Source organism: Oratosquilla oratoria, chromosome 25 (assembly GCF_046742065.1).
Source record: "Oratosquilla oratoria isolate Oo_2021 chromosome 25, ASM4674206v1, whole genome shotgun sequence".
NCBI lineage: Eukaryota > Metazoa > Arthropoda > Malacostraca > Stomatopoda > Squillidae > Oratosquilla > Oratosquilla oratoria.
Window position 1 is genome coordinate 9,101,865 of NC_134801.1, and position 15,000 is coordinate 9,116,864.

Genomic DNA, 15,000 nt, shown 5'->3' on the forward strand with positions numbered 1-15,000 from the left:
TGGAATGGGTGTTCCGACAAATAGTGAGGGACGTCTGTGGTGTTGTGATATGCAGATTATGGCTGGAAGAATTCACCTATGCTGACGACGTAGCCATCTTTGCAGAAAACATGAGGTCGGCATTTTGTAAACTTGTGAGACCCACTGGAAAAACAGACCTAAGATTAAACGAAGCTATAATAAAGCTTATGCATGCTCACAGGAAAAGACTTTTTGCTAATGGACATTAATTTGTTTCACGATTCAACATGGAGCTCGTTGAAAGCTTCACGCACCTTGGCTCTAAATTATCCTCAGAAAATAATATACATCTCGAAGTGGATGAGCGTGTAAGATCCGCAGCAAGAGCTTTCCACGGCTTAAGGTCTTTGTTCAAATTTAATCTTCTGTTATATAAAGAAAAACAAAAACAAGGCGCTACTGCATCATGATACGGCCTCTGCTGTGAGCACAGGCCGTGATGTTTTGGGGTACTCTCCTTTCTCTTCCAGCTAACAAGTTTGCTAGTAATTTATCTTCGTTGTTATGGATGTGTGTCTTTGTTAGGCAGTTGTTCTCATACCATACCACGACCCATGTGCTCGGACAATGTCTCCTGGAAATGTACCTGCATCTCACCCAGTTATGTTGGGTCGGGCAAAGCTTAATAAAGGTCCACAGATCGGACAACAGAGCCTCACACTATCCCACAACCCACCGACTAGCACCAGCTCTGTTAGCGGCCTGGGAGCGTACAGGTACCTTCTTCCCAGGGCCTCGACATTCCTCCTTATCGGCCAGTTAAAGGGCGAATCATGACCTGACCTGGTATATAAGCTGACGGAAATCACCGAGGGTGCAGAACACTTTGAGGCACCACTTGACGAGCATCGCTGTCACCTCCCTTCCCGTCCCCCCTCCCCCTCTTGCTGCCAGAGGGAGCCATTACCATTCCCTTGGCGCCCAACTTTAAGATAAAAACTTTCTTCCCATCAGAGTTTGCCCTCCAGCCAGGCCCGCATCCCCTACGTCCTGGGAGTTTCAATTATCTTTTTTAATAGTATGTGTTCAGGAAATTAGTCGAATGCCTTATTTATGTCTAATGTCTCTATAACTATTCATTCTGGTGGTGATTTTTGGTAAATCCATCATGTTTGTTGAATGATGTTTGTGAGGATTGTGCTAGTAGAATGGTTCTCTTTAAATTCATATTGGTTAGGGATGTGTACAATTTAATTTTGGTTCTTTTTCAAATCCCTCTCTCCATCAGTTTGGATGCAATAAATAGTAGGGAGATTGGTCTATAGGATGTTGGCTTTTCTACTGATCTTTTTGATTTTGAAATAAATACGTGCTCTTTCACAAGACGTTGTGGTTCTATTGTGCATCCAGAAGTGGTTGAGCATATCTATCAAGGTTTCATATTGCTCTTGGGCCTAGCTGTTTTAGATCTTGACTAAGTCTCTGTATAAGAGTTGAAAAATATATATATATATATATATATATATATATATATATATGTATATATATATATATATATATATATATATATATATATATATATATATATATATATATTACAGCTTTCTTGGAAAAGAGAGGGGTAGCGTGTCTGGTGCCATTTTTCGTATATTTTTAGTTATTTTCCTTTTTTCTGGAGCTTGGACTTGAATCTTGCTTTAAGACCTGCTTTATTGATGACTGTCGCGCCCAAGCATGAATATGATAGGCTGTTTTTTAAAACACACAATGAGTATTGTAAATCTCTCTTTATTATGTACTTTTCATATGAAGTGTATGAATTATAATAATTTTACATATATTGTGTACTGTATGAAATGTGTCTTGTAAAAGTTATGCATGTATTATGTACCTTATATTGTGTATTGATTGTAGTGATTGTGATGTACGTGCATAAATAATGCGACGAAGATACGTGGAGTAAGAACGAATAGAGATGAAACGTTCGAGACAACATACGTCCCCGACGTTCGAGACAGTTACGTAAATTATTTTCATAAATGATGCTCGGCGCATCGCCTAACTGCGAAGTAGTGACGTCATCATCGAAGATTATAAAAGAGTATCTAAAAGACGCACTTGGGCGAGAAGAAGATTTTAACATATAGGCGTCGTAAGTGTCCCTCTCTTCCCAAGACCAGGGTCAGATCTTGGTGCGTGTTTCTTATTCGACTCTACAAGTTACAAGAGTCGCTTGTCCTTCCTAATATAGGCCCACAGGGGATGACGTGACACTTCTGATATGGTGATGAGAGTTTTCTTTAAGTTACTCCAACTACTGCATGGGAGGGATGTGGTCTTTTTTTTTTTTTTTTCCCATCTGTAATTTTGTGCATTTTCCCCTTTTTTCTTATTTATTTTGTGATGCCTTTATTTAGTTGTTTGCTTTTCTGTTTAATCTTTTTAAGTCAGTGGTTATTTCTGGCGTAAAGATGGAAATGTACTTTTCCTGAAGCTGCAAGAAATATGATTATTGCTAACTTTCTGTGTCATATTTTATCTCTTTCATAGCATTCTTTCAATGCTGTAGTTTATTTAAATCTTCTTGAATATCTAATTGGTTTAGGCATATTGGTTATGTGTAGGAGTATGTGTTGGTTTAAGGGGACCCCGGACACCCGTACTCTTGTGCGGTACGACCGAATTAGTTATTCAGACAAACAACATTTATAAATCATTTCCTTTTCTGATTACCTATTAATACATGTAGTATCACTTCCTTTCACTTAAAGATACCATATTATCTAAGAGTTAATAGGCAAAATATTCAGTAATTTCAAAAACTCATACCGTGGAAAAGGTCCTACCAAATATTTTTTGCTTAAGGTCCATTTGAAGAGTGGCCCTATCTGAACATTTTGGTGAGTCGATTTTTTTTATTTACCTCTTATGAGAATAGCAATGATTTTTTTTTATTTCTATGTGTACATATTGTTAAAAAGATTAAATTTCTGAGGAAAAATAATAGCCAGAAAAATACTGCTAAAGAATTTGCTTTATTTTGACTCATAGATATTTACGTCTTACAATTCTCTATTAAATGAAAAAAAAATTGTGAAAATTGGTACATAAATGGGCGAGTTGTAGCTTGATGAATGAAAAGAAAACAAACTTTTCAGTAGCGCCATTTAAATGCCGCACGGACAGTTAAAGGGATGCACGGACATTAAATTATATTTTCCTTTATTTTATTTTATTACCAAATTAAAGTTACTATTTCTCTTCACCCCTCCCACAGTTATTGTTGGTAGAATAATGAATATTGGTTATTGGTAGAATAAATGAAAGATTTATTTGACATGCAAGAGATACTTGCCAGATGTCGCCAATAATTTATCTATTTTATGTTATATATACGAACAAAAACGGAAATGAGATGTAATTTTTGGTCGAAGTGTTACCATAATTATAGAAAATCTTTTGAAATGCTTATCTGTCGGAATATTAAAAAATATATATACGATCGCGTGCATGAATAGCATGAGAAAATTATATCCTCCTGCTCTCACTCTTCCACAGCTACTAAAGTCTCTCCTTTTAGCATCGTTCTCTGGGTTTAGTCAAATTGCCAGATACCTCCATATCAAGTTGCCAGATATCTCCATAGATATTAATTGCAGTAAAAAAAAAAAACAACTGGCTATCGAAATTTTGACTTATTTCAAAACTATACATGATTTCAAGAAAGAACTGGATGCGGAAAGATACAACTGCGGGTCACTACGAGCACGGCTCTTCTCCCGCAAAATACAACTAGGTAAATACACACACACATGCACACACACACACACACACACACACACACACTTCGGGGGACACAACCCCCCCCCCCCCCGACTGATAAGACTAGAGGAGAGAGTTGATAAGGTGATCGAGGACTTGGAGCGTAAGTTAGGTAACGTAGACTCCATTTTTCAAAGAATTGAAAGGTTGGAACAACTAGAGAAGGCTAACAGAAACTTAACTGAAGAAATAGAGGACCTAAAAAGACAGTTAGGAAATGTAAAGGAGGAGAATGAGAAATTGAAGAAGAATAGTAATGAAAACAGAGAGAAACTAGCTACAGAAGCTAAAAATTGGAGAATAACTCAAGAAGGGAATAAGGTTTCATTCACTGACATAGTCAAACAGCAATTGAAAGAACATAATGAAGACTCAGTTATTAAAGTGATGAGACAGAAGGAGAATATAGTAAGAGAATTAGCTGACAAAAAGAAATGTATAATTATATTAGGAATGGAAGAGAAACATAACCCAGATAGAACTGCAAGAATCAAGGAGGAAAATGAAAGAGTAAGCAGTTTATTAAAATTAGTCCAGGAAGATGAACCAGAAATTATAAAGGAAATTGAGGAAAAATTCAGACTCGGAAAATATAGTACAGATAAGACCAGACCAATTAAGATTAAATTCAGGTCACAAACAACAGCAGAGAAAATTCTATCCAAGACAGGGAAACTAGCAACAAATGATCAATATAAAAAGGTATGGATAAAAAGAGAAATGAATAAGGAGGAAAGAGAGGCAGAAAAGCAGAAAAGAATTGAAGCTAAGGCAAAAAACGAGGAAAGAACGGAGTCAGAGAAAGAGAGATTCTATTGGAGAGTAGTGAACATGAAAATAAAGCAGTTCGACATACTAAAGAAAAACATAAGGGAAACAGAGAATACAATGGAAGTGGCAGAAAACTAAGAGTGTCTTACACAAATATAGATGGATTGATAACAGGATTGAATGAACTGAATGATTATTTGAAAGAAAAAGAACCGGACATAATGGGAATTGTAGAAACAAAATTAAAAGGCCCACTACCACCCAACAGTGTAGGACATGATACATACAATTATTGGATTAGAAACAGAGAGAAAAAACAAGGGGGTGGAGTTATGTTCCTGACTAAGAAGGATATAAACGTGAAAGGTGTCATATATGGAAAGAATACAGTAGAGATGATTATGATAGAAGTGGAAGACCGAGATAGGAAGAGCAGAAAATTTGTGATCAATTATGTGCCTCCGAAAACAGCCTCATGGGAGGAGAGTGAACATAAAAGTATGTTAGAGGACACAAAGATAGCATTAACTAAAATAATGGAAGACGGAGGAAGAATAGTTATGATGGGCGACTTTAATTGCAAAGAAATCTGCTGGGAAGAAATGACAGTAAAGAGTGGTGATGACTCATGGGGAAATGCTCTACTTGAGATGATTACTGACCATTCAATGACACAATGGATACAAGAGAACACTAGGTATAGAAATGAAGAAGAACCATCGAGGCTAGACTTAATAATTACATCTGAACCTAGAATAGTGGACAAGATTGAATATAAAACACCAATAGGTAAAAGTGACCACATATTGATTGAACTGGAACTTAATGAAGAAAAATATATGAAAAGAAATGAACAATATAGAAAAGGAAGAATGATGTATGAAAAAACAAACTTTGATAAAATAAGAGAATTCTTCCAACAAGAAAACTGGGAAGAAATATACAAAGAAGAAACAACAGTGGAAGAGAAATGGAATATTTTGACAAAAATTTACAAAAAAGGAGTGGAAAAGTATGTCCCAAGACAAAAACAAGAAAAAGAATATGTAAAATGCTGGTACAACAAAAGTTGTAGGGAGTTAAAGGACAAAAGAGACAAAGCCTGGAACAGATGGAAAAAAGACAGAAGACCTGAAAAATGGAAAATATATACTGGTTATAGAAATGAATATGTACAAAAGTGCAGAGAGGAAAAAAGAAAATATGAAAAAGATGTTATAGAAAAGTGTAAAGATCAACCAAAACTATTCTACAGATTTGTAAACAATAAACTGAAAAACAAACAAGACTTAGAGAAATTAAGACAAGGAGGAGTTGAATACACTGAGGAAATGGAAATGGCAGAAATTATGAACAAACATTTTAAATCAGTGTTTACAAGGGAAAATATACAACCTGAAGAGATTGAGTGGAAGGAAAAAGTCCCCCCTATGGAAGAAATAGAAGTAACAAAGAATGAAATATTGACACACTTGGGTAATTTTGATGTCAGAAAATCGCATGGGCCAGATGAAATAGCAAACTGGATTCTGAAAGAATGCAGGAATGAACTGGCAGACAAAATACATAGCATAATAAGCAGTTCCTTAAAAGAAGGAAAAGTTCCAGAAGATTGGAAAAAAGCAAATATAGTACCTATATATAAAGGAGGAAATAAAGAAGAACCTACCAACTATAGACCAGTCTCTCTAACAAGTACAATAGCAAAAATATGTGAAAGAATTATCAAAAGTAGATGGGTAAAATACTTGGAAAAAAACAACGTACTAAATCCAAGGCAATTTGGATTCAGACAAGGACGATCATGCGTCACCAATTTAATATGTTTCTATTCAAGGCTAATAGATATAATACAAGAAAGAGATGGATGGGCTGATTGTGCATTTCTAGACCTAAAAAAAGCTTTTGACAAAGTACCACATAAGAAGTTGCTTAAGAAATTAGAATATGAAGGAGGAATACAAGGTAAATTGCTAAATTGGATGGAAGACTTTTTGCAAGAAAGAAAAATGAGAGTAGTGATAAGAGATCAGCACTCAAAATGGAATGAAGTAATAAGCGGTGTCCCGCAGGGAACAGTTCTGGCCCCAATAATGTTTGCTATATATATTAATGATATGGATGAAGGAATTGAAAGCTATATGAGCTTCTTTGCAGATGATGCAAAATTACTGAAAAGAGTGAAAACTGAAGAAGATTGTGAATCACTACAGAGAGATCTAAATAAAGTACAAGAATGGAGTAGGAAGTGGGAGATGGAGTTCAATACAAAAAAGTGTAGTATAATGGAATTTGGAAAAAGCAAAAACAGAATAACAGGATCATATAATTTGGGAAAAGAAGGAATAAAAAAAGTAGAAAATGAGAAGGACCTGGGAGTCATTGTTATGAATAATATGTCACCTGAGAAACATATAAATAAGATTTTTGGAGAAACTTATAATTTAATAAGAACAATCAAAGTGGCATTTACATACCTGGATGAAGAAATGGTGAGGAAAATCCTAATCACCCTGATAAGACCAAGATTGGAATATGCAGCAACGATATGGTCACCAAGTACAAAAAAATGTATAAAAAAACTTGAAAGAATACAAAGAGCAATTACAAAACTGGCACCAACACTCTCAAAACTATCATATGAAGAGAGACTACAAAAACTTAAACTACAGACACTAGAGCAAAGAAGAGAGAGAGGAGATTTGATAGCTATTTACAGAATCATGAAAGGCATAGAAATTACTGATAGAGAGAATCTGATAAAATGGGATGACAGAAATACAAGAGGACACGGAAAGAAAATAAAAAAAGACAGCTATAGAAGAGATTTTAAAAAGAACAGCTTTCCTCACAGAGCAATAGACAGTTGGAACAAGTTAGATGAGAAAGTGGTGTGTGCAAAAACAATACATGAATTTAAAAATAGTTTAGATAAAATGAGATATGAAGACGGGACCCCACGAGCATAGCTCCCCTTCCCGTAAAATACAACTAGGTAAATACAACTAGGTAAATACACGCAAGCACACCCACACCCACGCACGTACGCACACACAAACACACACATAAATAAATACATAAACATAAACATACGCATATGCATAAATAAGCAAACGTGAAAACAAACACAAAAACAAACACATTGTGCCGCACACCCATCAAGCTCACACCCTATTCTACACATATGCATGCATACATTCTCATAAACACACACACGCACAAACACACACACACATACACACAGGCACACACACACACATACACACACGCACACCCACACGCACGCACGCACGCAAGGAATTCTACTGGAGAGTAATCGACATGAGACTGAGGAAATGGTACATCAGAATAGACAAACCAAAGACAGGAAAAATATGGAGAAAGAAAAAAATTGAAAGTGGCCTATACCAACATCGACGGATAAATCTCGGGACTGAATGAACTTAAAGATTACCTGCTAGAACAGGGGTCGGGTAACTTTTTTGGGTGTTACCCCAATAGAATTTGTAGTAAAATGAATTTACTCCCACACTTGGAAGTACTCTGGTGGACAAACCAATTTACTTATAGAATTCATGGATAGTAATAAATAAACAAAAAATGTATATTGGAAAAATGTTTAATTGTTAATTTCATCTATCATAGGAAATAAAAGTCTGTCTTTTTGGCATGGAAATAGCACACAAGAAAAAAACGTAGGAATCACATTTATAAACAGAAATAAAACACTCTTTTTAGCATTACATGGCACACAAGCAAAACTATTGACCATCATGTATTTCAAATTCATACAATAACAAAAGAAAATTTTATTGAATCCACTATTATGGGGAAAAATGTTTATCCTTTCTGGCATAAGAATGGCACACAAAGAAAAATAATGTTATTCTTTCTGGCATAAGAATGGCACACAAAGAAAAATAATGTTATTCTTTCTTGCATAAGAATGGCACACAAAGAAAAATAATGTTATTCTTTCTGGCATAAGAATGGCACACAAAGAAAATTTTTATTCTTTCTTGCATAAGAATGGCACACAAAGAAAAATAATGTTATTCTTTCTGGCATAAGAATGGCACACAAAGAAAAATAATGTTATTCTTTCTGGCATAAGAATGGCACACAAAGAAAAATAATGAAGAAAATATTGAAAACTTTAATATTTTAACATCAGATTGAAATCTTTAATATTTTCATATCAGCTACCTCAGGCTTTGGAAAAATGATACTGTTTCATCTTGGATACAACAAACTCGATATCAGGGATTTTTGATGTTACTGCTACTAGGATGCTGTCTTCAGGATTCAACCGGTTTCTGTATTTTGTTTTTAGATTTACAAGGGTAGAAAAACCTTGTTCGCAAACGTAGGTTGTTGCGAAAGGTAGTAGCATTTTAGTTGCTTCCATATGTGCAGTTTTATAAGCCTTTGCAGTTTTTGACATCCAAAAACTTGAGAGATCATCCTTGCTCTCAAATTCCATTTTTGTTTCATTGTTGGAACGAAGTTCAATAAGCTCTTCTGCCAATCCTTCAGGCTGTTCAGGCAAATCAGCCAGCTCACTTTTGAAGGGATTTACAAACCAGCTGACAGTATGTGAATCAAGTTCTGGAAAATAGTCACAGAACCTATTTCTAAGTTTGGTCAGGTGCCTTGTGACTGACTCCTTTATGTCACTAAGACTGCAGTCTTGGCATTCTTCCAAAAACTCTCCCAGTTTTGGAAAGGCAGCAGTCTTATTGACATTTACTTTCTGGTTCCAATACTGAAGCTTTGATACAAATGCTGAAATTTTTTCCCTTGCTAACAGGAGATTGACTTTCTTTCCTTGCAATTCCTTGTTCAGTTCATTTACATGCCCAAAAATGTCAGCTAAATATGCAAGAAGAGCTAGCCAGGTTGTTTTTCTGAACTTTTCTGCAAGTGTGTGTTTTTTATCAGTCAGAAACATTTCGAGTTCTGTTTTAAGAGCCCACACTCTATTCAAGACATTTCCACGTGAAAGCCACCTCACTTCCGTATGGAAAAGAAGGGTTGAATATTCAGCCTCTCCATCCTCACATAAATCACGAAACATCCTCGTGTTTAGGGCATGCCCTTTTACAACATTGACAATCTTAACCACATCATTAACACAGCTTCCACTTCTGGTTCCAAATTCTTCACAACTAATGCCTGGCGATGTATCATACAATGGATGGCTAGAATATCTGGATTCTGTTGTTTGGCCAAAGCCACAAAACCATTGACGTGACCAAGCATGGCAGGAGCTCCATCAACTGATACTGCAATACAATCTTCCCACTTCAAATCAACATTTGGTTTTTTGAAGCATGCATCAACCTTATTGAACACATCAATACCACGAGTTCTCAACTCAAGAGGAGAACACAACAACATTTCTTCTTCGAATTCATCAGAGCCCCTATATCGAATGTATACCATCAATTGTGAATTGCTACTTACATCTGTAGTCTCATCAAGTTGAATGGCAAACTCTTTACTTTTTTTTACTGAAGAAATTACTTGTTCTCCCATCTGAAAATAAAAAACAAATCTATCACGTGTATATGTATGAATCTATGTGTTTTGATTTTCTTGGGGGTAGATTTCGTCGGGGGAACAATCTGAAATTTTACCACATAACCAAGGTAACGAAGTCAACAGGCTACCAACACCTGAACACCTGCACCACACACCTATTTACACCACACACACCTGCAGCAATTACACATACGATGCAACATGAACTTATTCACCACACTAAACGTTAATTATAATCACTGTCAGTCAACAGACTTCCTCCACCAACGTGAACTGCTAGTTAAAATCAAGCATAATCGTCCAGCCAGCCACTCCATGACGTCACTCCAACACAATCTGTGGTTTTGACATGTATTAAATATAATTCAAACGATAAAAACGCGACAAAATTAGAATAATGAGAATTAGATATTAGAAGCAAAATAACGATTAAACACTTTGAAGCAATTATCACTGCCTATGTACAAACAGCTGAAAGAAAAAACGCTTCTCAGATTCCACACAACAACATCCAACATTCAATCAAGTACACACACTCCCAAAGCCTTTGTCTCACTGCCCTACAATTCATAGTCAACCATCGTCCTTGAACAATCAAATCAGCAATCACGTGATCAGACGATCATAGCACCGACCAATCAGCAGCCAGCACTAGTAACCCACAAACACGCCACACATTACAGCAACACCAGTTCAGTAGTTTACAACCGATCATCACATAACAGCAACTATTCTATAAACGCATCAGGAATGAACCAAAATATTAACGCCACATAAAATGATAAACCACACAATCCAAGCTGCCACCACCACAACCACCACCTTTCACTCCTTTTCTTCTTCCCCTTATCCAGGCCTCCCTTACCTATGATCGTGGTTGTTCCTCCAGTAACACGCCAGGTCAAAAATCCACCAGGTAGATGACGAGGGGCTAAATAAAGACTGATAAGTCAAGGAGCAAATGCCACCACCAAGACAACAACGCAAAAGCGGTCTCACTGAGGGTTAAAAACAGTTTCAATACTGATTCAATACTGATGAAGCAGTTTCAATACTGATATTTCTCCGTTTCCATAGTTTTAAAGATCGTGGGATCCTCGATGCATTCTTTTCTCCAACTTTCATATCAGTTTCCCTCACTTAGCACATCCACATCCGTAGCACGTTCATTACCCCCCAAAATTTCTAATTTACCCCATTTGGGGTAATTTACCCCTGTTCCCCGACCACTGTGCTAGAAGAAATACCAGACATAATGGGAATTCTGGAGACTAAACTAAGGGGTGAAATACCATCCATCAATGTTGGACATGGACTATACAATTACTGGATTAAAAACAGAGACAAGAAACAGGGAGGAGGAATCATGTTCTTAGCCAAGAAAAAATTGAATGTGACAAAAGTTGCGGAGAGCAAAGGTCATGTAGAACTGATCATGATAAAAGTCGAAGACAAGAGCAGGAAAAATAGAAAGTTTGTGAAGATATATGTGCCCCCAAAAACGAACGCTTGGAAAGAGAACGAGCATACGAAAATGCTAGAAGATACAAGGTAATCATTAAATGAGATACTAATGGGCAGGAGTAACCTGGTAATTATGGGGGACTTCAATTGCAAAGAAATTTGTTGGGACAACATGACAATGAGAGGAGGAGAAGACTTGTGGGGTAATGTACTACTGGACATGACCATGGAATATACAATGACTCAGTGGGTCAGTGAAAACACCAGATACAGAAATAGCGAGAAGTGTAGCCAACTACGTAGCTACCTGTGTACCCCCCTGGGGTTACAAATCACAATCTTCAGTTTCTTCACTTTATTTACACAGTTCACGCACAGTTCTGTACACTATGATACACAGGGCACGTCAGACACCGACCGCTCCTGGATCTCTGCACTCCGTTTTTGTGGGAGGAAGTGCCGAGTCTGTAAAACTCTGAGGTGCTCTTTAGTCACCTTGAAAACAATTTTAATAGGAAAATCCGGCCCTTTACATGGTTGTTGTTAGTTCATAAATTATTTCTTATATCCTTTTTTATAGTGTATAATATATCCAGGGGGCAAGGGTTGATTACTACTGTGTTGTCGTGTGTTATTCGGAATTGGCGATTGACCGCATTTATGTGTGCGTTCGTATGTCTGTGTGTGTATCTTGGTTCCGAGCCATAGGGATCAATGATAGGATATCGCAGTTGTGCACACAATTGGGATACCACTTTCTTGATCCTTGGTATCTCTTTTCTAGGCGCCATGACCTTTACGCTTCTGATGGGATCCACCTTACCTGCAGAGGCAAAGATGTTCTTACAAACCTCATTGTGGGAGTTTGTAATGAACTAGCTCTTTTTTGGGGTAGAAACCCAAAGGGAAGGGGAAATAGAATGTACTTGGGAAAACAGTGTAGAGTATAGCATTAATGTAAAACAATATGCTAGTATAGGACAAAATATAATTTTTGGATATAATGTCGGAAGAGGACGAAATGTTACATTAGGATGTAATGTCAAAGGACAAAATGTCACGATGGGATGTAATGACAGTGGAGGACAAAAGATCACGATGGGAAGTAATGATAGTGGAAGACAAAATATCACGATAGGATATAATGATAATGGAAGAGAAAATATCACGGTAGGATATAATGTCAGTGGAGGACAAAATATAGTTTTAGGAAGGGATACCGGACAGAATGTCAATGAAGGCCAAAATATCACGATGGGATGTAATGACAGTGGAAGACAAAAGATCACGATGGGATGTAATTATAGTGGAGGAAAAAATATCATGGTAGGATATAATGTCACTGGAGGACAAAAAATAATCTTGATGGATAATTACAATAAAGGAGTGAATAGGCACGTACATGGACAGAAAATAGAGAGAGTGTACATTAAATGCTGATTCAACAAAAGATGCAGTGAGGCAAAAGATAGAAGGGACAGAGCTTGGAAAAGATGGAGAAAAGATAAAAAACTTGGAAAATGGCAAGTATATATAAACTATAGAAATAAGTATGTTAAAGTGAGAGGAGAGGAAAAAAGTAACCACAAAAAGTACATTATAGATAAGTGCAAAGAGCAACCCAAGCTATTCTATCGACACGTAAATGGTAAACTTAAAGGCAAACAGGAAATGGTGAAACTACGCCAAGGGAATATAGAATACACAGAAGAATTAGAAATGGCCGAAGTCATGAATAATCACTTCAAATCTGTTTTCACTAGAGAGAGAGCACAATATTGGAACGAGAGAAATGAAAGGCGATCTTCCCCCATGAGCGAGATAATAATAACACAAAAATAAATAATGGAACATCTATCAAACCTTGACGTCAGGAAATCACATGCCCCGGATGGAATTGCAAATTGGATTCTAAAAGAAAGCAAAGAAGAACTAATGGACAAAATATATATCATAATAAGTTGCTCACTTAAAGACGGAAAAATATCAAAAGACTGGAAAAATTCTAACATTGTACCAATATATAAAGGAGGAAACAAGGAAGAACCAACTAACTACAGGCCAGCCTCACTAACAAGCACTATAGCCAAAATTTATGAGAAAATCATCAAGAATGGATGGGTAAAACACCTGGAAGACAATAATATAATAGACTCAAGACAATTTGGGTTCAGACAAGGAAGATCATGTACCATAAACTTAATATGTTTCTACTCAAAATTAATAGACATAGTGCAAGAAAGGAATGGATGGGCTGATTGTGCCTTCCTGGACTTACAAAAAGCTTTTGACAAAGTACCACACAAAAAATTATTTTAAAAAATGGAACATATAGGAGGGATACAAGGGAACCTACTAAAATGGATGGAGGACTTCCTGATTGGTAGAAAGATGAGAGTAGTGCTCAGAGAAAAATATTCAGGTTGGAAAAAGGTGATCAGTGGTGTACCGCAAGGATCTGTATTGGCTCCAATAATGTTTGCTATTTATGTGAATGACATGGATAATGATGTGAAATGTTACATGAGCTTCTTTACAGACGACGCCAAACTGTTAAGGAAAGTAAAAACTGAAAAGGATTGCGAATCACTGCAGAAAGACCTGAATATGGTATGGAACTGGAGTCAAAAATGGAAAGTGGACTTCAATATTAACAAGTGTACCATAATGAAGTTTGGAAAAAGCAAAAATAGAATATCAGGACAGTATAAAATTGGAACCAAGGAGGTAAAGAAGGAGGAATCCGAAAAAGATTTAGGTGTAATTATCTCAAACTACTTGTCCTATGATAAACAAATAAACAAAATTATCGGAGAACCCTACAACTTGCTAAGATCAATAAAAGTGGCATTTACATATTTGGACGAAGAAATTATTAAAAAATATTGGTCACACTGATAAGGCCTAGACTAGAATATGCGGTGACATTGTGGTCACCCAGTACCAAAAAGAATATAAAGGAAATAGAAAGAATCCAGAGAGCAGCCACAAAAATGGCACCTCCACTTGCAAACTTGTCATATGAGGAGAGATTGGCTAAACTGGAGTTACCGACTCTGGAGCAAAGAAGAGAGAGAGGTGACCATCTACAGAATCATTAAGGGCACAGAAATACTCGATAGAGACGACTTGTTAAACTGAGACAAGAGAAACACAAGAGGACATGGAAAGAAAATAAAAAAACATAGCTACAGAAGAGATCTGAAGAAAAACAGTTTTTCATATAGAGTGGTGGACACTTGGAGCAAACTGGACAAAAAAAAATAATGTGCGCAAAAACCATTCATGAGTTTAAGAGCAAACTAGACACTACGAGATACAAAGGCGGGACACCACAAGCGTAGCTCCCCTTCCCGCAAAATACAACTAGGTAGATACAACTAGGTAAATGCGCACACTCACAAAACAGACACATACAGTACACGTACGCAAGTTCAT

At 36.6% G+C, this 15,000-nt stretch overlaps 2 protein-coding genes across 2 annotated transcripts in view; both read right to left on the reverse strand.

Moving 5' to 3' along the window:
* Window positions 1-8,761: 8,761 nt before the first annotated feature.
* LOC143039014 (protein FAM200C-like) lies at window positions 8,762-9,631 on the reverse strand. Its single transcript, XM_076208859.1, has one exon. It carries the CDS (start codon window positions 9,629-9,631, stop codon window positions 8,762-8,764), a length of 870 nt encoding a protein of 289 aa, XP_076064974.1.
* A 23-nt stretch (window positions 9,632-9,654) lies between these two features.
* The window catches only part of LOC143039015 (protein FAM200C-like), a 16,920-nt gene continuing 11,574 nt past the window's right edge, over window positions 9,655-15,000 (reverse strand). Inside the window, exon 2 of the mRNA XM_076208861.1 lies at window positions 9,655-10,092. Within this exon, the coding sequence (XP_076064976.1) occupies window positions 9,655-10,092 (438 nt within the window). The remainder of the gene's footprint in view (window positions 10,093-15,000) is intronic.